Consider the following 26874-nt stretch of genomic DNA (forward strand, 5'->3'; position numbering starts at 1 on the left):
CAATATGAGCTCATTTGCAAGCCATCATTTTATTCATGGTTTGAAATCTTCAGTGTGACAGTGGTGTTCTCTGTTGACCCAGAGTCTTCTACTTCTCCTAAGTTTGATAAAACAATGGGAGGAGAGGGCGAATGTGGGAGGAAGACAAAGCAAGAGAGATAGCTAGCATAGATCATTTGGGGATAGAGAGCAAGGAAGATAGGGTTTGTTTTCAGAGGGAGATCCACCAAGCATGCTCTCAGTTGGAAGGGGAAAGGGAAGGAGAAGAGCATCCTTGCAGGTGCACACCGGGGGTGGCAACAGCAGCAGTTAAAGACAATGTAGGTAGTGAATCAAGGTGAGGACAAGGTCGGGGGAAGGTAGGAAGGAACTTCATTCTCAAATTTCTGTGTTCGGTTCTTGTGCCTTCATGTAGTGGTATGCAATTACTCTACCACCCTCCCCTGAGGCCAGCTCAGGCTGACATTCACATCCCTCCCAAGAAAAAAAAGCAGAAATAAAGGTTAAATGGCCCCACATGAGGTTTTTTTTATTATTGTTATTTTCATAATTATTAAACATGCTAAAATCACACAGAGTGGCTATTTCACTTCTGCTCTGATGGCATGGTGGGGCAGGTGGCCACAACAGGGGTCACTTGGTTTGTGTGGCCTCTGGGGATGGCTAGATGTGAGGGGTTAGAGGTAGGCAGCTCAGCAAAGCCCCAAGAATCCTTCATATTGTACACCTTCACAGGCAGGAACTTGTATCTTTAGAGATCTCCCCCTCCTTCATTTTTCTTTCCTTCCCCAATCTCCCCGAGCTCCCATTTCCCTGCTTGTGGCCCCTTGAACCTCTTTGACTCCTGCCCGTTATGATTCTAGACTAGATGATGAAGGAAACTTTTCCTTGTCTCTACCAGTCCCAGCCTCCCTTCCTTTGGTACTAGTCTACTTGACATGCACTAACATGGAAGCAGCTTGATTTAAGTCTGCTGAGGGGAGAGGGAGGTTCCAATCCCCACTGTGGCTTAGCTCAGAGGAGGGAAGTTGAGGTGCTGGTGAGGAGGACGTGAAGGGGGGAAAGTGCTACCTGAAGTGTGACTGTTGTAACCAGCAGAACAGCATACATGCCCTACCCTTGGGCACCCGACTCTGAAGGCGCTCTCTTCCCTTCCACATTGTCAGGGGTCCCTCTCTCAACCTTGAAGCCTCTTGTTCATCAACTTCATAGGGCAGGCATAGGTACTGATCAAGGAACTGTATCCCCTGGAGAAACAGGTCCACCCTTAGGCTAGTGGCTACCAATTGAATTATTCATCTTTCCCATGTTCCTTTGTGCCTCTATGGCTACAATGGGCCAGAGAAAATAATGTACAAGGGTTGAATTTGCCTCGCTGAGAAGCTAGAGGGACAAAGAGACAAAGATACATAGGAGAGTTGTGGAGAAGGAGAGAGAAGGGAGTAGGGTGAAGGGCAAGGCTGAATATTCAGGAGCTGGGATCCTTTTTCCTTTTCTGGAATCGACGGAACTTGCCCTGAATAGCAAGGGCAGCCTTCTCCGTTTCTGGTGCCGTCAGATCAATATCAATCTCCTCCTCTTCCTCAGCCTTCTTGGCATTGCCAGCTTTCCCTGCAGATAGTTGAGAGATTCATTAATGAGTAAACCTGAATATGCCCCTTTCTCCAGGCCCCAAATACAATGGTTAAAGTCCACTTTCTCCTGGACTTTGTGAGGTCCCCCAATCTTTGCTGGGACCAAGAATGCCTGAACACTCTCCTAGAAGCTTGAGTTCTGATTCAAGGTCCCAAGTTTGAGAATTAGCTATAGTAGTTACCTAGGAGCTTTGATATTCCTAGACCAAGATGACACATATCTTTTATCAACATTTATTCCTAAGTCCCACAATTCAGAGTCCCACAGCACACTCACTTTCCCCAGCTTTCCCTCAATATCTGATGGAGACAGAGGCTGGGATTATTTAATGAGTTTTTTTCCTACCACTGTGCCTGCTTCTAAGCATTCCAGAGCCAGTTTCTTTTTCTTTTTCTTTTTTTCTTTTTCTTGGATTTTAGGGCTGAACCCACAGCATATGGAAGTTCCCAGGCCAGGGGTCCAGCTGGAGCTACAACTGTCGGCCTACACCACAACCACAGCAACTCGGGATCCAAGCCATGTCTGCAACCTACACCACAGCTCACGGCAATGCCAGATCCTTGACCCACTGAGTGAGGCCAGGGATCTAACCTGAAACCTCATGGTTCCCAGTCAGACTCGTTTCCACTGAGCCATGATGGGAATTCCCCAGAGCCAGTTTCTAAAATCGAAGAGTAAATACTGGCAGAGTTACTTCTTAGGAAAAAGTGGAAGAAAGCCTATAGAATAGTAGTCCTAACTTAGCGCTTTGTTTCACTTACCCACATTCCTATTCCTGCTACATTGGATTTTAGAAGCTTTCAGACTTATAGCCCTACTTGACTTCATATCCCTATATTTCCCTGCTCTACAAATTGCCTAGCCCAACCCCACTCACCCTTTTCCTCTGGGACAGATGCCTGATTGGTTGCTGGGGATGTTTTGGTATTAAGCTGGAAAAGAAAAATCAGAATATTAGATATTCATGGAAGTATTAAAATGCCATCCCCTCAGACCCACCATCATCATTTTGAAAGCCCTCCCATTACCAGGTACCTTCCTTAGTCTTTTGCAGAAATGGGTCTTGAGATCAGAGAAAGGTAGAAAAATCATCAAAATTTATTCAACAAGCATTCATTGGTGCTAGGGAAACTGTAGAGGACAAAACAGACAAAAACCTTGCCCTGGAGTTCCCATCGTGGTGCAGGGAAAACGAATCTGACTAGGAACCATGAGGTTTCGGGTTTGATCCCTGGCCTCGTTCAGTGGGTTAAGGATCCTGCGTTGCCGTGAGCTGTGGTGTAGGTCCCAGACGTGGCTTGGATCTGGCATTGCTGTGGCTCTGGCGTAGGCCAGTGGCAACAGCTCCGATGAGACCCCTAGCCTGGGAACCTCCATTTGCCATGGGTGTGGCCCTAAAAAGACAGAAAAGACAAAAAAAAAAAAAAAACCTTGCCCTCATGGAGTTTATATTCTAGTATATAGACAGATAAATGAATAAATGAAATTATTATGTTAAGTGGTGATAAGTGCTATAGAGAAAAGACAGGGAAGGAAGGTAGTAGATGCTGGGGTGGGAATGGAGAAATACAGTCTTACACAGAGTGGTCAGGAAAAGCCTCTCTGAAAGGTGGCAGTTGAGCCAAGAGCTGAAGGAGATAAGGGAGTAAGGCTGCAGATGTTAGGCAAGAGCTTTCAAGGGTCCTTGGGTGGAAGTGGGACTTGCCTGTTTGAGGAATAGCAAGAGACCAATATACCGGCAGTGGAGAGAAGGAGGGAGGAGGAACGATGGACAGAGATGAGATCAGAGATAACTGGAGGTGGGGGCAGATGGTGTAGAACTTCAGGAGTCTTTTTAAGGACTTTGACTTTCACCTTAAGGGAGGTGAGAGACCTTCAGTTTGCACAGACAGGGCATTGGGAGGAAACAGAAAAATCTGTTAAGAGACTTTTGTAGAAAATCAGGCAGGAGATAATGGTTGCTTTGTATCAAGAAGGTAGCAGTGGGCAATCCCACTGTGACTCAGCGGAAATGAATCTGACTAGTATCCATGAGGACGTGTGTTCGATCCCTGGCCTTGCTCAGTGGGTTAAGGATCTGGTGTTGCTTGTGGCTGTGGTGTAGGCCAGTGGCTATAGCTCCAATTTGAACCCTAGCTTGGGAACCTCCATATGCCATGAGTATGACCCCCCCCAAAAAAAAGAGAAGGTAGCAGTGGAAGTGGTGAGAAATAGTTCAATTCTGAGTATACAGTTGTCCCTCGGTATCCATGGGGGAATAGCTCCAGGACCCCTGAGGATACTGAAATCCATGGATGCTCAAGTCCTTCATATAAAATGGTGTAGTTATTTGCAACTCCTCCTACATACTTCAAATCATCTCTAGATTACTCATAATATCTAATACAACATAAAGACTATGTAAATAGTTGTAAATATAATGTAAATGCTATGGAAATAGTTGCTGGCTTGCAGAAAGTTGAAGTCTTGCTTTCCAGAAATTTAAAAAAATATTTTCAATCCAGAGTTCCTGTCATGGCTCAGCGGTAATGAACCAAACTAGTATCCATGAGGACTTGGGTTCATATCCCTGGCCTCACTCAGTGGGTTAAAGGATCTGGCATTGCCGTGAGCTGTGGTGTAGCTTGCAGACATGGCTTGGATCCCGAATTGCTGTGGCTGTGGTGTAGGCTGGCAGCTACAACTCCAATTCACCCCCTAGCCTGGGAACTTCCCTATGCTGTGGGTGCGGCCCTAAAAGACAAAAATAAAAAAATAAAATAAGATGGTAGAAATGACAGACTATTTGTGTATTACAGGAGCCAAGAACAGATCATCCATAGTAACTGGAGGGAAAGCAGAGCACACAGACCCAGATACACAGACCCTGGGAACATTTGCCAGGTCTCTTCTAATTGGCTTTGCTTTTGAAGTAAAATAGGTAACAAAGTTATCATCCAAGACAAGGGAAGAGGTATTGAAGGAAGGAGGGCAGGAGGGTGGGGGCTGGGGGTGCGAAGGGATGAAATACTCATCTAGGAGATTAAGGGGAGTGAATGGACTAGGACCACTGGGAAGCATTATGGCCCCTCATAAGGCCAAGATCATGAATTTGAAATAAGATTAATCAATTGATACTTGTGTGCTTTTTTTCCAGCCTCTCTGCTCAGATGGACAGTTAGATTTAATGAGTGATTTCCCTTCCTCAGAATCTTATCAATAGAACTGCTTCAACTGAACATTCTTCAGTCTCAAGATACAATTAATCTTTTTTTTTTTTTTTGTCTTTTTGCTATTTCTTTGGGCTGCTCCCGCGGCATATGGAGGTTCCCAGGCTAGGGGTCGAATCGGAGCCACAGCCACTGGCCTACGCCAGAGCCACAGCAACGCGGGATCCGAGCCGAGTCTGCAACCTACACCACAGGTCACGGCAACGCCGGATCGTTAACCCACTGAGCAAGGGCAGGGACCGAACCCTCAACCTCATGGTTCCTAGTCGGATTCGTTAACCACTGCGCCACGATGGGAACTCCAAGGTACAATTAATCTTGAGGGAGTTCCCATCTTGGCGCAGGGGAAATGAATCTGACTAGGAATCATGTGGTTGTGGATTCGATCCCTGGCCTCGCTCAGTGGGTTAAGGATCCGGCGTTGCCGTGAGCTGCGGTTTAGGTCACACACGTGGCTTGGATCCCACGTTGCTATGGCTCTGGTGTAGGTCAGGAGCTACAGCTCTGATTGGACCCCTAGCCTGGAAACCTCCACATGCCACGGGTGCAGCCCTAAAATGACGAAAAATAAAGTATTATCCTTTATTTTACGAGGCAAACTTTTGTTGAATAACTGCCATATATGTGTTCTGCTTTAAGAAGCTGATAGAATTCAGTTTATGTTATACAGATTATGCTGTTTCTACCCTATTTTGATAAAAGTTTATCAAGAATTTACTTGTGTTCAGCATTATTCTATGCACCAAAGGGGTATAGAAGAAACAAGATTCATTCATTCAGCAAATATATTAATGCCCAATATATGCCAAGTATTATTCTGAACACTGGGGATACAGCAGTGAGCAAAATTAAATCTCTAAACTCCTTCAACAATTATGCCAGTTAGTGCCAAGTGCCAAGAAGGAAAATAAAACAGAGTAGTCTAGGCAGAACCCTGATGAGTGACATTTGAGTGAAGGTTTGAATGAAACATCAGAGCAAGCCATGTGAATGTCTAGGAGAGGAAAAGTTTAAGGCAGATAAAAACATCAAATGGAATATCCCCGAGGCAGGCTTTGTGCCTGGTATATTCAGGGAAGAGTAAGAAAATTAGCATGGCTGGAGCTGAGTGAGTAAAAGAGAGCATATAAGAAATGAAGTTGGGTAGGTGGCCAGAATATGAATGTCTCTGGACCAGAGCAAAAACTGGATTTTTGTTTTTTTGTTTTTTTCTGAGTTGATGGAAAGGCATTACAAGGTTTGAGGGAGAGGGAAACATGGTCTGACTCTTTTTTTGGGGAGGGGGGGGTCTTTTTTGTCTTTTAGGGCCATACCCATAGCATATGGAGGTTCTCAGGCTAGGGGTCCAGTGGGAACCAGAGCCGTCTGCCTATGCCAGATCCACAACAATGTTGGATCTGAGCTGCGTCTGCAACCTACACTGTAGCTCATGGCAATGCCGGATCCTGAACCCACTGAACCAGGCCAGGGATCGAACATGTGTCCTCATGGATGCTAGTTGGTTTGATAACCGCTGAGCCACGATAGGAGCTCCAAGTCTGACACATTTTTAAAGATTCATTTTGAAGTTGCCGTCGTTGATTTCGGAGTTCCGGTCATGGCTCAGTGGTCAATGAATCCAACTAGGAACCATGAGGTTGCAGGTTCGATTCCTGGCCTTGCTCAGTGGGTTAAAGATCCGGCATTGCCATGAGCTGTGGTGTAGGCTGCAGATTTGGCTCAGATCTGGCATTGCTGTGGTGTAGGCCAGCAGCTGTAGCTCTGATTAGACCCCTAGCCTGGGAACGTCCATGCCATGGGTGCGGCCCTAAAAAGCAAAAAAAGATTCATTTGACTGCTGGGTGGAGGTAGACGAGAGAGAGGCAAGAGAGAAATGCAGGAAACAATTATGAGGGTCTACAGTGATACAAGCCAGATCATGCGGATGTGGACTAGGGTAGTAATGATGGATGTGATAGGACAATTTTCATGGTGGAATATATTGGAGTATTTGGGTTTTGTTTTTTTTGCCGCACCTGTGGCCTATGGAAGTTCCGTGGCCAGGGACTGAATCCAAGCCACAGCTGAAGCAATGCCAGATCCTTAACCCACTGCACCAGGCAGGCGATGAAACTCGCACCGCTGCAGAGACATAGCTGGATCCCTAACCTGCTACACCACAACGGGAACTCATATATTGGATTTTTTGATGGATGTATGAGTAAAGATGGCTCTTTCAAGAAGCTTTGCTTTAAAGAGCCCCAAAGAAACTGGACAGTAGCTGGGGAGGGATGTGGGGTCATGGGAAAGTGTAAAATGGGAATGATTTAGTAGAAAAGGAAAAACTGATGATACAGGAAGTAGAGTAATATTTGCATATAATTTGCTCATAATAACTAGGGCGATGTCTTAAATAGGCGAAAGAAATGGATCTAGTGCACAAGTGGAGGGATTGGCCATAGAAATATGGACATCCACACTACAGGAATGAAGGCATAGAATATGGATATAAATGCAAGGAAGTGGCAAGAGTAATGGGAATGTATGAAAGCTCTTTTCTGATCTTTTCTATTTTCTCAGGGGAACAAGAGTCGCGGTTGTCAGCTAAGAGTGAAAAGGGTCAGGAAGTATTAAAGATTTGAGGAGAGAGGTGACTGAGTGAAATAGTCATCTAAGAAAGTCAGAGAGTGAATGACTAGTGAGATGTGGCAGGATTTCCAGGCAGCCCTAAGGGCCCACTTGAAGTTAATGGACATAGATTTAAAGTTAAAACCAGTCAAGATATTGTCCTTAACTTCCAGGCTGAGCAGGAGCTAAGACAAGCACCCAAATAATACTTACTGAGTCTTCATTATGTGTCAAACCCTATCCCATATAATCCTCTGAAATCTCTGGGATATCATTCTACTCTGAGTTGAGGAAACAGGCTTAAAGAGCATAAAGATCTTGCCTAAGGTCAAGCCACACCATCAGAAAACAGTGGGGAGTTCTGGCTGTAGTGCAGCAAGTTAAGGATCCTGTGTTGCCATAGCTGTGGTATAGGTTACAGCTGCAGCTAGGATTGATCCCTGGCCCAGGGGCCGGGGTAGGGGGGCTGGCCAGAAAAAAAAAAAAAAAAAAAAAAACAGTGGAACTGGGACACAGTCAGACTGACTCCACTCCACACTTTTTTTTTTTTTTTTCTTTTTAGGGCCACACCTGCAGCATATGGAAGTTGCCGGGCTAGGGGTCAAGTCAGAGGTGCTGGCCTACACCACAGGCACAACAACGCCAGATCCCAGTGGCGTCTGCAAACTACACCGCAGCTCACGGCAACGCCAGGTCCCTGACCCACTGAGCAAGGCCAGAGACTGAACGTGCAACTTCATGGATGGTAGTCTGGTTCATAACCCGCTGAGTCACAGCGGAAACTCCACACTCTTAACCACCACATTCACAAAATCGAATACTGTCACAAATACGCTATTAACAATTATTGAATCTAGGTGGAAAGGATATGGATAGGCATTGAACAATTCTTTCATTTATCTAATAAATATTTATTAGATAAATTTTTCTAATAAAAAGGTAGGGGAAATAAAAAGAAAATAATGATTTAAAACAAAACAAAAATTAAGATTAAAAAAAAAAAAAACACTGATGGGAGTTCCCACTGTGGTGCAGTGGAAACAAATCCGACTAGTATCCATGAGGATGCAGGTTCGACCCCTGGCTTTGCCTGGTGGGTCAGAGATCCAGCGTTGCTGTGGGCTGTGGTATAGGTTGCAGACTTGGCTCAAATGTGGTGTTGCTGTGGCTATGGTATAGGCCGGCAGCTGTAGCTCTGTATTTGACCCCTAGGGAACTTTCATATGCCACAAGTGCAGGCCTAAATGGCAATAAATAAATAAATAAATAAATAAATAATAAAAGTAGGTTACAAATTTTAAAATTGTTAGGTAGATGGAAAATCCCATCCTCTTGGATGTTACTGTGACAATTTGGGGCAAAGGTGGCTTTATGGATCACATATGATTTTCAAAGAATATATTGATCACAGTGATACAGCTTTTTTAAGACTTGTGATTTGTGTATTTCTAGCATACTGAAAAATATGGGGATAGCAGACAGTTATAAAATAACTATCTAATGTTTTTAAAAGTAGATTATAAATTGATATGGTCCAATTTTGTAAAAGATACAGATTGCTTATCTATTTAAAAATCTGACGACTGGGTCATTTTGCTATACAGCAGAAATTTAAACAACATGGCAAATCAACTATACTTTAATAAAAATTTTTTAAAAAAAATCCGAAAGAACATGCACAAAAGTGTTCTCTGAACCCTACAGAATTCCTACTAGTCCCCCTCTGACAAAAAAAAAAAAAAAAATTCCATGAGAGGAAGAGTTGTTCCTGAGACTCTTGGGAGAGTGGCCACTCATTACACTTTTTGCAGCACAGCTGGATCCTTTAGCCCCCTGTAAAGGGCCTGGAGCAGAAGCTGCACTTCCACAGCTACCTGAGCAGCTGCAGTCAGATTCTTAACCCACTGCACCACAGCAGGAACTCCTTCTTACTCTTTTTCTCTTCCCATGATCTTACTGTAGCCTTTTTTTTTTTTTTTTTTTTTTTGCACATGATCAATATAATGATCCTGTTAGCTAGGTGACACTGTCTACCCCGATACACTGCCATCACAGGAGGTTCCACATGACAGGGATGGGGTGTTTAATAATAGAAAAACAGTCAATAGTCTAGACAAGATGGTCATGGGTCAAGAGGCAAGTTCTATAGCCCCATAATCTCTGACTTCAATCCTACTTTCCCTATTGCCAGCAAATCCCTGAATCTGATCCTTACTTTAATCATTAACCCTCTCTCTCCCTCTCTAAGCCTGTTTCCTCCTTAATCCATACATTCCTTTCTCTCACCCCTCACTTTTGGAGGTAAATCTGGACCCCAATTTGAAATATTTCCCCTTGAGTACCTATGTCTTTGTCTACTTTCCTTCTCATATCAGCTTAGAGAATCCTCTAAGCAGGAGTATGTTTCAGGACTGAACCACACAGGCCACCTCTTTCCCTCCACCCTGCCAGCCGTCCCCTTCCTGAGTCTCTCCTGAGATTACTGTCCCTGGAATGGAGCCATGGCTCAGCTGCTGTCTGGCCACCTAGGAATTCTCAGCTCCATTTGGCTTAGATTTATGAGAGGTCACTACAGAGAACAGAAAAGGGTGCTGTAAAGGAGAAGAAAGCCCAAATTACGCACAGTGGCTCCTGAAATCTCTCACACCTTCTGCTAAAAAGTTATATGCTGGGGCTTTGTCCTGCCCCTCCTCCCTCCATCCTCTCCAGTTCTCAAAATAGTCTCTCTGAACACTCTGGATTTCTGGATTTAGTGGTTAGTGATTTGCTGAGGTCACAGGTGGGGGCAGTTAGCTCGCAAATTGTTAGCTCCCATCCTCCACATCCCACTCAGCTTTTTACTGGTCCCTGGTCTCTGACCCAACCATCCTGTGTGGTTTCCAGAAACTCGACAATTTTATTTATTTTTGGCCACTCCTGAGGCATATGGAAGTTCCTGGGCCAGGGATCGAATCTGAGCTACAGCTGTAACCTATGCCACAGCTGCAGCAGTCAGGTACTTAACCCACCGTACCACAGTGGGAACTCCACGGCAGTTTTAAATGAATCAAGGTCCTCTGGTGCGTCCATCTGACAACCATCAGATTAACTGTATTTCAGGTAAATCAAGGAGGCACAGAGGTCCACTCTGGGTGAATCAGAAATCACATGCAAGATTGTCTCTTATAAAAACTCACACCTCGGAGTTCCCGTTGTGGCTCAGTAGTTAATGAATCTGACTAGGAACCATGAGGTTGTGGGTTCGATCCCTGACCTCTCTCAGTGGGTTAAGGATCCGGCATTGCTGTGAACTGTGGTGTAGATCACAGATGCAGCTCGGATCCCGCGTTGCTGTGGCTCTGGCGTGGGCCGGTAGCTACAGCTCCGATTAGACCCCCAGCCTGGGAACCTCCACATGCCGAGAGTGTGGCCCTAGAAAAAGGCAAAAAAAACCCATCTCACACCTCTGGAGGAATGATGCTCCTCCATAAGAGCTGCGACAGGTGAGCATTTCTCAATCTCTCTCTCAGCCTCTCATTCTCATGAGGTATGGACTATTAACTTTCAGGTGCCCTTCTACTTTCAATTCTGAACTCTTCTGATCAGAAATAACAAACTGGAGTTCCCTTTGTGGCTCAGTGGTTAACAAACCCAACTAGGATCCATGAGGATGCAGGTTTGATCCCTAGGCCTCGCTCAGTGGGTTCAGGATCTGGCATTGCCATGAGCTGTGGTGTAGATGGGAGATGCAGCTCGGATCCCACGTTGCTGTGGCTGTGGTGTAGGCCAGCAGCTGTAGCTTCAATTAGACCCCTAGCCTGGGAACTTCCATATGCTGCAGGTGTGGCCCTAAAAAGAAAAAAAAGCAAAAAAAGGAAACAAACAACAACAACAAAAAAAAACAGAAATAACAAACTGTTTATCAAATCCTTCCTTTTCCTTATAGGACCCAGCTAGGGGAACTGGAAGAAATCAAGGACTTTAGAATGCCACCCCCACCTTATCTTATCCATAATTACATATATAGGAGTTCCCGTTGCGGCTCAGTGAAAACAAATCTGACTAGTATCCATGAGGACGCAGGTTGGATCCCTGGTTTGGATCAGTGGGTTAGGGATCCAGCGTTGCTGTGGCTGTGGCGTAGGCCAGCAGCTACAGCTCCGATTCGACCTCTAGCCTGGGAACTTCCATATGCCTCGGGTGCAGTCCTAAAAAGCAAAAAAGAAAGAAAGAAAACTAAGGTCAGAGGAGGTTAATTAACTTGCCTCTGTGGGAAAGCTTATGTGTTAGTTGAGAACCTGATCCCAGACCATTCCTAGAGACTCAGATTCCTGCTCTACTAGTTGAGCTAATAACTATGCTGATTCTAGCTTTCATCTTGATGTTTGCTCAGTGGGCTCCTGACGCACACCAGGCTGACCCCCAGGGGTTAACCATAGTCTAGGGGTGTTTTCTTCATTTCCAGGGCCAGATGCTAGCTTTTCAGATTTTGAGAATTCTATGTGCAGAATCGTTCCACTAGTTTCCATTTCAAAAGACTCCCTTGCTTACATTCAAGCCTGTTATTCCAAGTTTCTAGTGAGTTGGATCTTGGTTCAGTTCAGCCTCACTGATCACACAGGACTAAATGTTTCTCAATTCTCAACACAAACACTAATTAGCAACTGTGAGGCCCATCAACACTTGCCTTTCCCCGGAGGGCCCTAGTTTCTCTGTGCCTACCTTCCTATATTCCTTTTCTCCTCACCTCTGGGCCTATGTGCTCCAATGTTCCATTCTATCATCTTGGCAGTAGCTGCCAGTTCCCCATGAGTATACTTTTGTTTCCTCTGCAATTCAAAGTTGTGGACTCTCCCTTCTGTGGGACTTCAAGACTTCCTCAAGGAGATAAAACTCAAAAAGCCTCCGGCCTCATTCTCTTTCTTCATAGTAACTCCTTGGTAAGAGAGTATTTGATGCTGTAAGGTCAAACTAGGACTGCCACAGTGCTTATTCAAATCAGCAGAAGGGTGGTCCTTAAACTCCTGCCACTGGTCTGAACCTGAATGCAAGCTTCACTCCATCCCCCATCCAATGACCTGAGGCATATCTCCAACCTCCACCAGTGGAGCAAGGCTGCCTTGTTCTCATGGCCTTCTTGAGCAGTTATTAACTTAGAGTGGCCTCCCAAAGTCCCTAGGGTTCCCTCTCTATCTATGGTCCCTAACTGGAACTTCCACAACTACCAGTGTAACTATCGTACTCCATCCCTATCAGTTTGATTCCTGGCCAGGCATGCTGTGGGTGTGACCAAAAGAAAAGCCTGTTTTCTTTCCTTCCGTTAATCTGTTAGGCTGTTTTTTGTTCATTTGCAGGCCCCCATCACTGACAATACAGGGAAAATTTTTCTTCCCAACACTCTGGATTTCAAGGGGGTGTTCTGGGGTGGGCAACTTGCTCCACATTGTACCCTGAAGATGTCTGTTGGCTGCCCCATCTCTGCCCATGTGTGGGACCTTGTGCTTGACTCTTCGCTGGAAAGCCTCCAAACCTCATGGTGATGCAATCTGAGAAATTTACAGGAACCATGAAATCTCTCTCTCTTTTTTTTTCTTTTTAGGGCCGCACCCATGGCATATGGAAATTCCCAAGCCAGGGCTCTAATTGGAGCTACAGCTGCCGGCCAGAGCCATAACCACAGCAACTCCGGATCCTAGTGGTGTCTGTGACCTATACCACAGCTCGGCAGCACCAGATCCTTAACCCACTGAGCAAGGCCAGGGACCAAACTCGCATCCTCACGGATCCTAGTTGGGTTCGTTAAAACCCTTGGCAGCCTCTAAAGGGTACATTTATCATACAACTGAGCAATCCTACTCCTAGTGAAATTAAAACTTGATCTACAGTTAAAATTGTAAGTGAATGTTGATAACAGCTTTATAATCACCAAAAATTGGAAACAGCCAAATGTCCCTCAACGGAGGAATGGATAAAAAAATTATAATACATCCACCAAATGTAATACTGCTCAGCAATTAAAGAAAGAATGAACTACTGATTCAGACAACATGGATGAACTTCAAAGGCATTATACTAAGTGAAAGAAGCCAGACCCTAAAGGATACATATATATTATATAATTCCAATTATATGACATTTCTTCCCCCCCCCCTTTGGCCACACCCATGGCATGCAGAAGTTCCCAGGCCAGGGACTGAACCCACCCATGCCACAGCAGTGACCCAATCCATAGCAGTGACACTGCCAGATCCTTAACCACTAAGCCACCAGAGAACTCCTGACATTCCTTGTAAAGGCAAAACTATATTGACAGCAGACAGATCAGTGGCTGCTAAGGGCTGAGGTCATGGAAGAGGTCACTATAAAGGGAAACTAGAGAATTTGAGGATGAAGGAGCTGCTGTATATCTTGTTGTGGTGGTGATTATATGACTGTCAAAATTCACAGAATTATACCCTGATACGGGTGCATTTTACTGCATGTAAGTGACACCTTAATTTTTTAAAGGGGGAAAAGGTTAAGGAGAGGTCAAGAAGCCAGCAAAGGCTGAGAAGGAGCAATTAGAAAGGTAGAGTAGAAAAGTGACTGGGGTGGGGGTGTGGGGGTCCAGGGCCTCTCGAGTATCTCTTTTCATAGCTGGACTTCTCAGAACACTTACTATCTCCATTTCCTCACCTCCCACACACATTCCAATCCACTTCAACCCAGCTTCTACTCCTACTCTATTGAAATGACTCCTTAGAACCAATGCTCTCTATGATACTAAGTCAAATGCAAAAGTTTCAGCTCAACTTGTCTTGATCTCTTAAAGCATTCAACACTCACTCTTTTTTTTTTTTTTTGCCTTTTCTAGGGCCGCTTCCAAGGCATAGGAGGTCTAATCAGAGCTGTAGCCCCAGGACTACACCACAGGCTCAGCAACTCGGGATCAGATCGGAGCCACGTCTGCGACCTGCACCGCAGCTCACTGCAACCCGGATCCTTAACCCACTGAGCAAGGCCAGGGATCAAACTCGCAACCTCATTCGTTAACCAATGAGCCATGATGGGAACTCCTGCAGTCGGATTCTTAACCCAGGGTTCCACAGCAGGAACTCCTCATTTCATCCTTCTTGGCACATATTCTTTCCTTGGCTCCTGGGACATTGCAGTTTTTCCTAGTTTTTCTCCTATCTTTCTGGATACTTCTGCCCAACATTTGAGTATTGAGGGCTCTCATGATTTAGGGCTAGGCTCTCCTCTGTTCTCTTTTCCTAGATGATCTTACATGTATCTATAACTTCAGTTATCATTTATACCAGTACCGTCTAATAGAAGAGGTGTCAGCAAACTACTCCTCACTGCCAAATCTGGTCTGCAGCCTGTTTTCTGTAAATAAAGTTTTACTGGAACTTAGCCGTGCCCACTGTTTGCGTATTGTCTGTGGCTGCTTTGGTACCACAATAGCAGAATTAAGTAAATGCAGCAGAGACCACATGGCCCACAAAGACAAAGATATTTGCTACCTGGCCCACTACAGAAAACATTTGCAGACTGCTGCAATGATAGAAAAGTTTTATATCTGGGCTGTTCAATATATGGTATCCGCTAGGCACATGAGGCTATTTTAAAATGTGGCTAGTGAAACAGAGGAATAAAACATAAATTTATGTAATAATTAATAATTAATAAACTAAATAGCTACAAGTTGTTCATAGTTACCATACCAAACACCACAGAAGCTGTGGAGGACTCAAATGTACCACCTTCCCTTGGTATCTGAGGATGATTGATTTTAGGATCCCCAAGGATACCAAATTTTGCAGATGCTCAAGTCCCTTATATAAAATGCACAGTACGGTTGGCCCTCCAATACCCATGGGTTCTGCATCCTTGGATTCAGAAATTCAATTCGCTGTTGGTGAAACCTGTGGATGTGGCGGGCAGACTGCATATCTCTATCCCAGACCTCTTCTCTGAGCTTTAAAATATCTCCACTTGGATGTTTTATAGAAATTTCAAATTCTTTGTGTCTCAAATTGAATTCCTAATCCTACTTACCCAACCTAGTCCTCTGCAAGTATTCCCTGTTTCATCCAGCTATACAAGCCAGAAACCTAGAAATTGTTCTTGACATCTTTCTTCACATGGTATATCCAATTCAATATTAGGTCCTGTTAACTTTAACCCCCAAATATCTCTTAATCCATTCACTTTTCTCCACTGCTAACACTAATACAGTTTTTTCTTTTTCTTTTTTTTGTTTTTATCTTTTTGCCTTTTCTAGGGCTGCTTCCCATGGCATATGGAGGTTCCCAGGCTAGGGGTCGAATCGGAGCTGTAGTCACTGGCCTATACCACAGCCACAGCAAGGCGGGATCTGAGCAGCGTCTGCGACCTACGCCACAGCTCACGGCAACGCAGGATCCTTAACCCACTGAGAAAGGCCAGGGACCAAACCCGCAACCTCATGGTTCCTAGTCGGATTCATTAACCACAGCGCCACGACAGGAACTCCGAACACAGTTTTTTCTTATGTAGACCACTGTAATAGCTCAACTGGTTACTGATGCTCTTAGAATAAAGAAGAAAATTCTTGGAGTTCCTGTCTTGGCTCAGCGAAAACAAATCCGATCAGGAACCATGAGGTTGTAGGTTTGATTCCTGGCCTCAATCATTGGGTTAAGGATCCAGTGTTGCCATGAGCTGTGGTGTAGGTCACAGACGTGGCTTGTATCTGGCATTGAATGTCAATCTTCTCCATTTCTGTGCGCGTTTCTATGAGGGTAGGAGCAGTGCTATCTTATTCACTACTGTGTTCCTAATACCTAGCACAATGTCCCTACACATGACATACACTTAGTATTTGTTGATTGAATGAAGGAGCTTCCACTGTGCTTTATTTGCCACCTCACCTATATTTCTTTTCTTTTTTCTTCTGTCCTTTTTTTTTTTTTTTTTTTTGGGTCTTTTGTCTTTTTAGGGCCACACCAATGGCATATGGAGGTTCCCAGGCTAGGGGTCTAATTGGAGCTACAGCTGCCAGCCTATACCACAGCTCACAGAAACACTGGATCCTTAACCCACTGATTGAGGCCAGAAATCGAACCTACAACCTCATGGTTCCTAGTCGGATTCATTTCCACTGTGCCACGATGGGAACTCCTGTAGTTCTTTCTTTCTTTTCTTTTTTTTTTTTTTTTTTTGTCTTTTAAGGCCACATCTGCAGCACTTGGAGGTCCCAACCTCATAGATACTATTTGGGTACGTTAACCATTGAGCCATGATGGGAACTCCCTCACCTATATTTCTGAAATATAATTTATTTTCAGATAGCTGAGGGCCTCCACGCTGTAGCTGGTTCTGAGATTTTGAAACCAGGTCACTGCTTTTCCTCACTTAAGCATATGCACCTAAAAGAGAGCTGAAGATGAATGGGATGAACTTATCTAAAAGTATATTTCATATTACCTATTTTATAGATTTTGTGTAACTGTCTTATCTCCCCTTCCCCACCCTCACCACCCCACCAGAGTCCATTTCCTTGAGAGCACAGTCCACACTTCCCATTTATTTATGTATCACTTGTAGTAATTGCAACCTATGTATTACACATAGTAGGTACTCAATAGATATTTGTTTATGTGAATTATATTTTTCACAGAGTTCCTATTGTGGCTTGGCAGTAATAATACCGACTAGCATCCATGAGGATACAGGCTCGATCCCTGGCCTTGCTCAGTGGGTTATGGATCTCATGTTGCTATGAGCTATGGTGTAAGTCACCGACACAGCTCAGATCCCACATTGCTGTGGCTGTCATGTAGGCCAGCAGCTGTAGCTCCAATCTGACCTCCAGCCTGGGAACCTCCTCCATGTGCTGAGGGTGCGGCCCCAAAAAGAAAAAAAATAATTTTTTTTTCTCAAGCCTCAAATTCTTGGGGGAAGCAACATGTCACATTAGGTAGAGTTAGACAGATCTAGGTTCATATCCTGGATCTACACTGACTATTCCAGCTCTGCCATTCTATCTGTGTGACATTAGGAAAATCATTTAGCTTTGCTATGCTCAGACCTCTCATCCACAGAAGACAAATAATATCTACCTGCATCGCTGCGAGCTGTGGTATAGGTTGCAGACGAAGCTCTGATCCCTCATTGCTGTGGCTGTGGCGTAGGCCGGTGGCTACAGCTCTGATTAGACCCCTAGCCTGGGAACCTCCATATGCTGCAGGTGTGGCCCTAAAAAAAGACAAAAAATAAAAAGTAAAGTAAAGTATATTATATACATATATATATAAAGAGTAGTTACTGGGCTGTTGCATGGTTAAAGTCCTAGAAGCAAAGAGTTGAGTTGCCACAGATTACACCTTCACTAAGTAGGACTGAAGGAGGAAGGGAATACCTGGGATTACTCCAAGGGCCCTTGAGGTTTATTCTGCTATCCAAAGAGTAACTGATCTCTTTTTACTTGAAACAACCCTGGAAATCACAATCTCCTTGTATTCCCAATGTGTATCCCCCAAAATGCTGACAACTGCTCTAAATCTCTGGTAAAGGGCCCAGCAATAGTCTGCTTGGATAGAAACTGTATTGTGGGAGTTCCTATTGTGGCTCAGAGGAAATTAATCTCCACTAGTATCCACGAGGACACAGGTTCAATCCCTGGACTCACTCAGTGGGTTAAGGATCCAGCGTTGCCGTGAGCTGTGGTGTGAAAGAAACAGAGAAAGAAAGAAAGAAAGAAAGAAAGAAAGAAAGAAAGAAAGAAAGAAAGAAAGAAAGAAAGAAAGGAAGGAAGGAAGGAAGGAAGGAAGGAAGGAAGGAAGAAAGAAAGAAAGAAAGAAAGAAAGAAAGAAAGAAAGAAAGAAAGAAAGAAAGAAAATTGTATTCCCTACAGCAGCTGTACTCTTAGAGCCTCCAGTGGTGGACAAGAGAGGACCACCAATACAACAACTCCATTGATGCTCATGAAACTCCCCATGTTTCATTTCAAAAACCCTTAGACACAAACACCTTTCTTTTTTTTTTTTTTGAGTTGTAGGCCACAAGGAGAAGATGGTTAGTGTTCAGAAGCGAATAAACCATATCTCCTCAATCAAATTCTTTCATCCACTTTTGTACTATAGAGATGATTATGTAAATCTATTCCTTGCCTCAGAAGGATAGTTTGTTACTACTGTCTTGGCAAAGCACCTGAGAATAGTCAAAGTGGTAGCAACTTAGATGCTGTTTCCCTGCTGCCACTACTGGGGACTAGGTAACCTACAACGCTAGGCCCTACTTGCCCTGCCCCCTTCTCAGGCTTGGATTCTTCCTTTCTTTGTCTCTTTCATCTTTAATGGTGTTGCCACAGCAACCATTGTCAGAAGAAGAGGCAAGATAGTGTCACCCCCTCTGCTCCAAGCAGCAAGTTAGAACTAACCATGGGAAAGATAAACTAGCCAGATTTCCCCATACTCTTCATCCCACCAGGCTCTTTAGAGAGGTATCACAGGTTGTTAACAGCAGCAACAGACAGCAACTAAGGAGCACTTCACCATACACCCTCCAGTATTCCTTTTTTATTTTTTTTTAAATGTTTTATATCTGATTAACACTATTTTGTCATGGATTACATATACTCTGACTTCGTGTGATATAGTTTGGATGCTGGGCAGATGAAAACACATTATATACACATCATAGAACTGTTAGAATTATTTAGTTCAGGAGTTCCCGTCGTGGCTCAGTGGTTAACGAATCCAACTAGGAACCATGAGGTTGCGGGTTCGATCCCTGGCCTCGCTCAGTGGGTTAAGGATCATGGCGTTGCCATGAGCTCTGGTGTAGGTCGCAGACTCGGCTCGGATCCCGAGTTGCTGTGGCTCTGGCAAAGGCCATCGGCTACAGCTCCAATTCGACCCCTAGCCTGGGAACCTCCATGTGCCGCGGGAGCAGCCCAAGAAATGGCTAAAAGACAATAAATAAATAAATAAATAAATAAATAAATAAAGGATCCAGTGTTGCTGTGAGCTGTGGTCGCAGATGTGGCTTGGATCCCGCAATGCTGTGGCGTAGGCCAGTGGCTATAGCTTGGATTAGACCCCTAGCCTATGGGAACCTCCATATGCTGTGGGTGCAGCCCTAGAAAAGATTAAAAAAAAAAAAGAATTACTTTGTTCAGATGAATAGACACAAGGACTCAGAATCCTATTCTACAGTCCAGGGCAGGGAAATCGAAAAAGGACCCGAATCCTAAAAATCCTAAATCTGAGTCCCAAAGCCCCCTTTCTTGCCTTTGTATTGACATAAAGCCTATTCTCCTAGGCTTTGTAAGCTTCCTGCTTGCTTTAGAGGTGCAGAAAGTGAAGGATGACAGGAGTTAGTGCGTCAGCTTTCAAGGAGTGACAGAGAGGCTTCGCCCCCCCGCCCCCTGGACCCTTCTATCCCTGCTAATATATTCTCCCCCTGCTGTTAAATGAAATCCACTGCTAAAGATCCTTAGAGAGGCCTTTGGGATCCCCTGGTGACCCTGAAAGACCCTGGACTGCTGTTTTTGGAGCACTGTTGGAACCATTTCAATTCTTTCAGTGCAGCAACCAGCTGCAGTCCTCAAAACAGCTTCGGAAAGACTTGCTCAAGGTCATCCTCAAGATAACAAAAAGAGAACTAGGAATCCTCACTCAAGGTTCTGCATACACATGTTCTTCTCCTAATGTATGGAATACAACCCAAATATCTTAGAGCTTAGGTGCCTCCTAAGACAGGAATAGACCCTAAGCAGTTTGAGTTCCCAAGCCCCCTGGTCTGTCCTTTCCCCCTCAGTCACCCCACCCCTGTTTCCTGGAATAGTAGTACCCCCCACTGAAGTCAGAAGCAGAATTCCTTAGTTATGCCAGCTCATAGTATGCAGTGAGTCAACAGCCCCGGCCAGTTCCCCCCAACAAGGGCTGCCACAGTTTAATTCGTGGTTATTTGCGGTGCTCTGCACACAGCTTGGAACTGCCTTCACCCCATACTGAGGGTAGCAAGTGGGGGAGAGAGAGTGGTGCCAAAGTATCATTTATTACTATAATCTTCGATGTGCATCCCACCCATGGTGTTAATGTCCCAAAATAAACGTATTAATCCCACCACAGCCTACAAAGCAAACACTCAGCTGGAGGGCTTTGTGTGGGAGGGAGGCAGCACCAAGGACAAAAGAACGGTAAAATAGCACCTCTTTTCCCTGGATAGGGGGTTGGGAAACCTAGGTGAACCTGCCTCCTGGAGTCAGCCTGGAATTAGGCAATAATCAGGGTTCAGGGAGGAGAATGTGACAAAAATGTAGGCACCTGCAGGGATGTAGATTTCTTAGAAAAGGTGGTTTTGGATCTGCTTCTGACTTGGCTTACTCTTGCAAGTAAAATAGTTCTGGGCAAGTCAAGCCATCTTGAGGAGCAGTTCTGGAATATGGATTTAGAAAATCATGCATTTAGTACTCATCACTTACTTTGCCAGCCCAATACATTTTTCTTTCCCTTTTCTAGATTTCTCCCCCCAAAGACTTTGTACTCTCTTTGCAAGTCAAGTGACCAAATGAAAGAGAACTAAAGGTTCAATGTCTCTTTGATCATTAGTTATAATATACCAATTTTACTTAGATATACCCACTTTTCTGCACCAGGTCCTCTAAGTCAAATACTTTAGAATTAAGAGAATTGCTCATTCCTTTCTTTCCAAAAAGAAAACCTCTCCTGGTCCTTGAGGCTCTACAGTTAAGGAAGTCAGTGATTGACACCAGAAACTAAGAACCATGAAAAGAGGACCTCCAGCCTTCCCCCTTCCTTTACTCCTATTAACTTACCTACACCACTTCAGCACATTCATTGCACCAGTTTTTAAGGTGACTGGGCATCTTGCATAAGGAAGAATAATGCTAACCCTGCTTAGTATTCTACCAAAATATACCCTGTTGAGAAATATCATCCTATGTTGGTCTATCTTCTTGCTCAGGATTTATTAAATCACACTTCTTAGATTTCCTACGGACAGTATTTGTAATACATGCCTTCAAAGTTGCATGCAAATTAAATCATTCTCTCACTGGAGTTGGATGTTAAAATAGTTTTAGGGTAAGTTCTTCAGGGATAAGAAGGCAGCAGCTCTGTGTCCTACTTTTGGTTCTAATGCAGTGCAAACTTAGATAAGGTTTAGGTATCAGTTTCCTCATCTATACAATGAGAAGACTGGAGCAAATGATCTTTAGGGCTCTTTAAGAAATCCAAAATTATATCATAAAATATTTTGATGTATTTGTATTTCTTTGTTTCTTTCTTTTTTTTTTTTTTTTTTTTTGGCCTTTGTAGGGCCACACCTGTGGCATATGGAGGTTCCCAGGCTAGGGATCTAATCAGAGCTGTAGCCACCGGCCTATGCCACAGCAACGTGGGATCCAAGACATGTCTGCGACCTACACCACAGCTCATGGCAATGTCAGATCCTTAACCTACTGAGTGAGTCCAGGAATCGAACTTGCATCCTCATGGATCCTAGTCAGGTTCGTTAACCTCTGAGCCATGATGGGAACTCCTCTTTCTTTCTTTCTTTCTTTGTGGCATGTGGAAGTTCCTAAGCTAGAGGTAGAATGGGAGCTGCAGCTGCCGGCCTACACCACAGCCACAGCAACGTGGGACCTGACTGTAACACATCAGCAACCTACACCAAAGCTCACAGCAATGCCAGATCCTTAACCCACGGAGCGAGGCCAGGGATTGAACCCGCATCTTCATGGATTCTAGTTGGGTTCATAACTGCTGAGCCACAACAGGAACTCCTATACCTACCTGTATTTCTATCTAGAAGGATTTTTACAAAACCAAGTTAATTTTTTCTGTGATAACACAAAATCATGAAAGACTATTTGGAACTATAGAAAAACAGAATGAAAAGAGGGGGAGGTAATCAGAGAACCACTACCTTGAAAGGCTATTATTGACCTGCTCTTTCTTCCTCCCCTCCTTGATAACCCAATCTCCATCACTTTCATCATTTAAAACCCTCCATGGACAGACATAGAAGACACATCAGCTTTGTATGTTTGAACTTATGGGAGACTTATGAATCTGTAGATACTTGACATTCTAAGACTTAACTGATCACAGCTGCAGCTTAGAAAAAAGAGTCATCTATATTCCTGGGTCATCCACTTTTACCAGCCAGAGTCTCCCACTCAAGCAGCTAAAGCCAACAACCTGGATGGGTGACTAAGAAAGGGTTGAGCAAGTTCTAGAACTAAGTTCTGATTTCCCTTACTTCAGAAGACAGGTATTTCTAGAGGTGGAAGGCTTTCCAATACCAAGTACCTAGCCCTTCTATTTTATACGTCCAATATAACCATCATAGTAACAAAATACCATTGAGAGAGAGAAACTTGGATTTCCTCCAAAGACCTATCAGGTTCCCTAAAAACCGGATTCACAGAAGAAAACAGAGTGATGTCACCCTGACCAAACTTCCATTGTGGAGAAGGTTATAGATTTGACAGATATGCACAGGAAAGAGAATGGGATCCCCAGAGTGTGATATCCCACTCCTATTACCTAAGAGGACAGCAGGCAGAGCAATATAGGAGGGAGTACTGGTTCTAAACACTCCCATAGTGAGGTTTCTAATTGCTCTGTCCTTTGCTCCATCACCCATCTGCTTGGGATCAGACACCATGGGACTAGCTACCAGTTGTCCATAACCCCCGTTTCAACAAATGGCTGCTGGACCAGGAGATCCCTCCAGCTGGGCTTCTTACAATTGAGAAGTACAACAGGATCACAGAACTGTGCTTTAAGCAGCCAGATACAACATATGACAAGGGATTATAGCAAAGAGCCCTCAGGGACAGAAAGCATCTCTCATTCCCATCCTTCACTGAAACTAACAAAAAGTTATTAAACTATAAGAGATAGACTGTGATTCACAGCAATCAAGTCCTGCCTGCAGCTGTGAATGCAGACAAGCTGGAGATGAGTCCCTGCAGCTCCTCTGCGCATGAACACACACACACTCACCAGGAAATGCTCTGCTGCAGTACTGAGTGACAGCAAAGAGTCAGGAAGGTAAAGCACAACCAGAGACCCTCCCCAGCAACCCCACCAGGACCCTACATTTTCAGTTGCTGTAGGTCTGGATTCTCCTCCCCAATTATTGTTCTTCATTTGAAATGGGAATCTCTTAAGGAGATCCCAAATCCCCTCATTTCACGCAGTTTCTCTGAAGCAAGAAAAGAAGCAGGTGGAGGAGGTGAAGCTTACATAAGATTCAGGGTGCACAGAGCTTTCTTGGGCTAGAACTCCAGCCTGAAAGAGGAGACCCCTGGGGCTGAGCTGAGGGGAGTAAAGCAGTTTGGAATCTCCCTAGAGCTCCAGAGCTCTGAACAATACTTCCGCTTTTCATCATACCTTTTACAAGAGGAAGAAAACAGGCTGGGTCTTGGCCTCTAGGGAAGCAGAGACCCTTTGGGGATCTGGTTCAGAGAAGCTAGCCTCTGTATAAGCCCAGGTGGCTGCTTCTAGATTTTATAAATACTCATTGTGAAGCCATGCTCAGCTCCCAATTAGGAGGCAGCTTCGAGGGCTAAATTGCTAGTTAGAACCAGTTCACTCTGACAGGCTGGGAGGCTGGGCAGCCCTGCAGACACTGACAGTTGGTCCCATCCAAGGATCCTACTCTTGTCATTCTATTGAGCTCCTGATGGAGACTAGCCAAGTACAGGGCTCAGTCAGGATGACTTTCCCCTCAGGATGACTTTCCTTGACACTGCTTTGTGACAGCTTTGTCACTTCAACAAATACCATCCTAAATCCCAGCCCCTGTAGTATATCCTACAGACAGGCTGTGCACTTCCCCCCAAAAGCACAGGCTAACCCCACATCTTCAAGTTGATATAGCCTTCAGATCACAAACTCCCAGGGGATGGCTTGAATTGCAACTTGCAGATTTAGAAACACTAGAGGGGGCGTTGAACTCAGTGAAGAGGGCAGAGAAAACCTCTCTTCTTATATTAGGGCTGAAAGAAGCAAGAGGAAAGAAGATTGAATCTCCCTGCCCCCACACCCCTTTTCTTTCTGACAAGCTGCCATGGTCACAGTCACAACTATCTAAGGGACAGGAAACCACTTAAGTTCATTCGCAGCTCCTAGACTAGCTGAATTTTCCAGGATAAATTTAGTGGACCTGACAACCAAAATGTGGTAGCTGGCACTAATTGGCTCCCAGGACAACTTTTAGTAGGAGACAACAGTGCTCCTACTAAAGATGAAGATCTAAATTGAGACCTTGGCTCCAGGGTCCTATCCCTTCACTAACCTTGTATCCTTAAGATTTTTTTTTTTTTTTAAGGCCGCACCCATGGCATATGGGAAGTTCCCAGGCTAGGAGTCAAATTCGAGCTGCGCTGCCTGCCTACACCACAGCCACAGCAATGCCAGATCAAAGCCATGTCTGTGACCTACACCAGAGCAACACCAGATCCTTAACCCACTGAGGGGGGCCAGAGATTGAACCCACAACCTCATAGACACTAGTCGGATTCATTACCACTGAGCCACATTGGGAACCCCTATCCTTGAGAATTTTTGTGCTGGTTTTCTGAAATAAATAATAATAATACTAAAAAAAAAAAAAAAAAGGACAGTAGCTAACATAGATTGAGTGCCTACTCTCTGCTAGGTACTGTTCTAAATAACCTGCATATATTATCTCATTTAATCATTAGAACAACCAATATAACCCTCATTTTGCAGATAAAACACTGAAGCAGAAAAAGGTTTAGTAAACTTGCCTAAGGTCACAAAGCTAGTAAGTAGCAGAGCTGGGATCTGGCGTTTAGCTGAGAAGTTGGATTTAACACAAGATCCTGGGTACTAGGAAAGGGACTGCAGAAAGCAAGCTTGTGATACTACTGCCCATACTGACTTTACTCAGAAAGGAAGATCCTTGTCCCCAGATGCCTACAAATGCAGTCAAACAATGGGAGAGGTCTTTTCCAGTCTCTGATCTGACTCCCACTGATGGACAGTGTTCTTTGACTAGAGGAAGTCACCGTTAATGGACTGGGTCTAGCTGGGATGACCAGGGAGCCTGTGGAAACTAGGGATGTAACAAGCACTCCAGAGGGAGGTCTACTCTTGAAGGGGACATCTCCTCAGGAACCAGCCAAGCCCCCTCTATAGCGTTTCTGAATATCAGAAACGGTCCCTCCAACTGTTGGTTCTTGATTGAATGAGCGGAGGGCAGGATGCCACCTTCCTAAAAGGGGCAAAATGGCCCAGGGGGTGAAGGCTGGAGTTCTCCCCGAATGCTACACAAGAAATGTAAGAGCAATACAGCCCTAAGAGAGGGAGGACAGAAGGGAACGTTTTTCTCAGAAATCAGAGCAGTGAGGGAAGCCCGAGTAACCTCGGGGCAGTGTAAGACAGATGCGGAGGGCAGTATCCTGAGGATAAGGCAGGACCTGAGACCTCAGTGCTCCCACTCTACACCTGATTCCAGTTCCTCAAGATCGCCACCCACAGTCGGGGGACTTAAAGCCTCCCTCTTCCAATTGTCCCCCAGGGCCCTGAGGTGGGAGCTTTCCCAGAGGGGCAGTGGGGCGCCCCTGGAGGGTTCTCCGCGACTCTGGGCTCCCGTGCCCTCCCTCGCCGCCCCGGGACCCGGAGCCGTGATCTCCCCGCGCCGCAACTCTGGCCCTGGCCCGCAGCGGCAGGACCGGGCAGCGCCTCTCACCTCGCTCATCTTGGCGGCCGGACGCGGCGCGCAGGGCGCGGCACGTGCAGGGGAGACGAAGGGCCCTAGGGCTGCACGGGCGACGGCCGCCAGTTGCCGGGCTCTGAAGCAGGAGCCCCTCTGAGGAGGGAGGAAAGTTAGTGCGGAGAGCGGCTGCTAGTGTTCCCGCACCCCGGATCCTAGCGCTCCGCTCCGGGCTAGGAATCCCTTCCGACCCTGTCCTGTCAAAGCCGCTCGGCGAGTCGCTGCCTGCCCCACCTTTTATACTCAGCTCCGTACCCGCCTCCAGCTCGACCAATAGGAGCTCTTCCTGCCGCAGAGTGATAGCCCCTTGCATCCAATGGCGGCAGGCTCAGAGGTCTGCTGCATTTCCAAACTAGGGTAAGGCAGAGAGCGGGAAGGAGGCGGAGACCGTCGGGGGATGAGAGGACAGAAAATGAAGTAGGGGGAGCAAAGAAGGAAGGAGAAGAAAGAGTAGTATCGGAAGGAGGGAAGGAGACAGAGGAAAGGAAGGAGTGTGTGAGTTTGAGAAAGTGAAGAAAGAAGAGCTGGGAGGAATCAAGACGGTACGTGTGAAGCAGGAAACAGCGAATGAAAGGGTAAAGCCAAGAGATGCCGCAGATTAAAATTTAGTAATAGGATGGCAGTCTGAATAAGAGAAGGGAGGAAAGGAGCCAGGGAAGGAGGGAGAGAGGGAGAGACAGAGAGAATGGTATTCTGTGGC

General features: G+C 45.2%; 1 protein-coding gene across 1 annotated transcript; it reads right to left on the reverse strand.

Annotated features, from left to right (window-relative positions):
- Positions 1-10: 10 nt before the first annotated feature.
- PCP4L1 (Purkinje cell protein 4 like 1) lies at positions 11-26386 on the reverse strand. The gene is made up of 3 exons (XM_003125657.6): positions 26151-26386; positions 2513-2567; positions 11-1611 (listed from the first exon to the last, which is right to left on the reverse strand). The coding sequence occupies exons 1-3, from the start codon at positions 26157-26159 to the stop codon at positions 1469-1471; spliced, it is 207 nt and encodes a 68-aa protein (XP_003125705.2). The 5' UTR covers positions 26160-26386; the 3' UTR covers positions 11-1468.
- Between the last annotated feature and the right edge of the window lie 488 nt (positions 26387-26874).

The sequence above is a fragment of the Sus scrofa genome, chromosome 4 (assembly GCF_054392235.1).
Source record: "Sus scrofa isolate SSC_HxYL_T2T_F1_AM1 chromosome 4, Sscrofa_HxYL_maternal_Yorkshire_Landrace_v2.0, whole genome shotgun sequence".
NCBI lineage: Eukaryota > Metazoa > Chordata > Mammalia > Artiodactyla > Suidae > Sus > Sus scrofa.

Excerpts from the sequence above, each read along its gene's own strand:
- PCP4L1 (XM_003125657.6), bottom strand. Across the intron at positions 1,612-2,512 it reads ATCTGTCCCAGAGGAAAAGG|GGAAAGCTGGCAATGCCAAG; the intron begins GTGAGTGGGGTT and ends AACTATCTGCAG.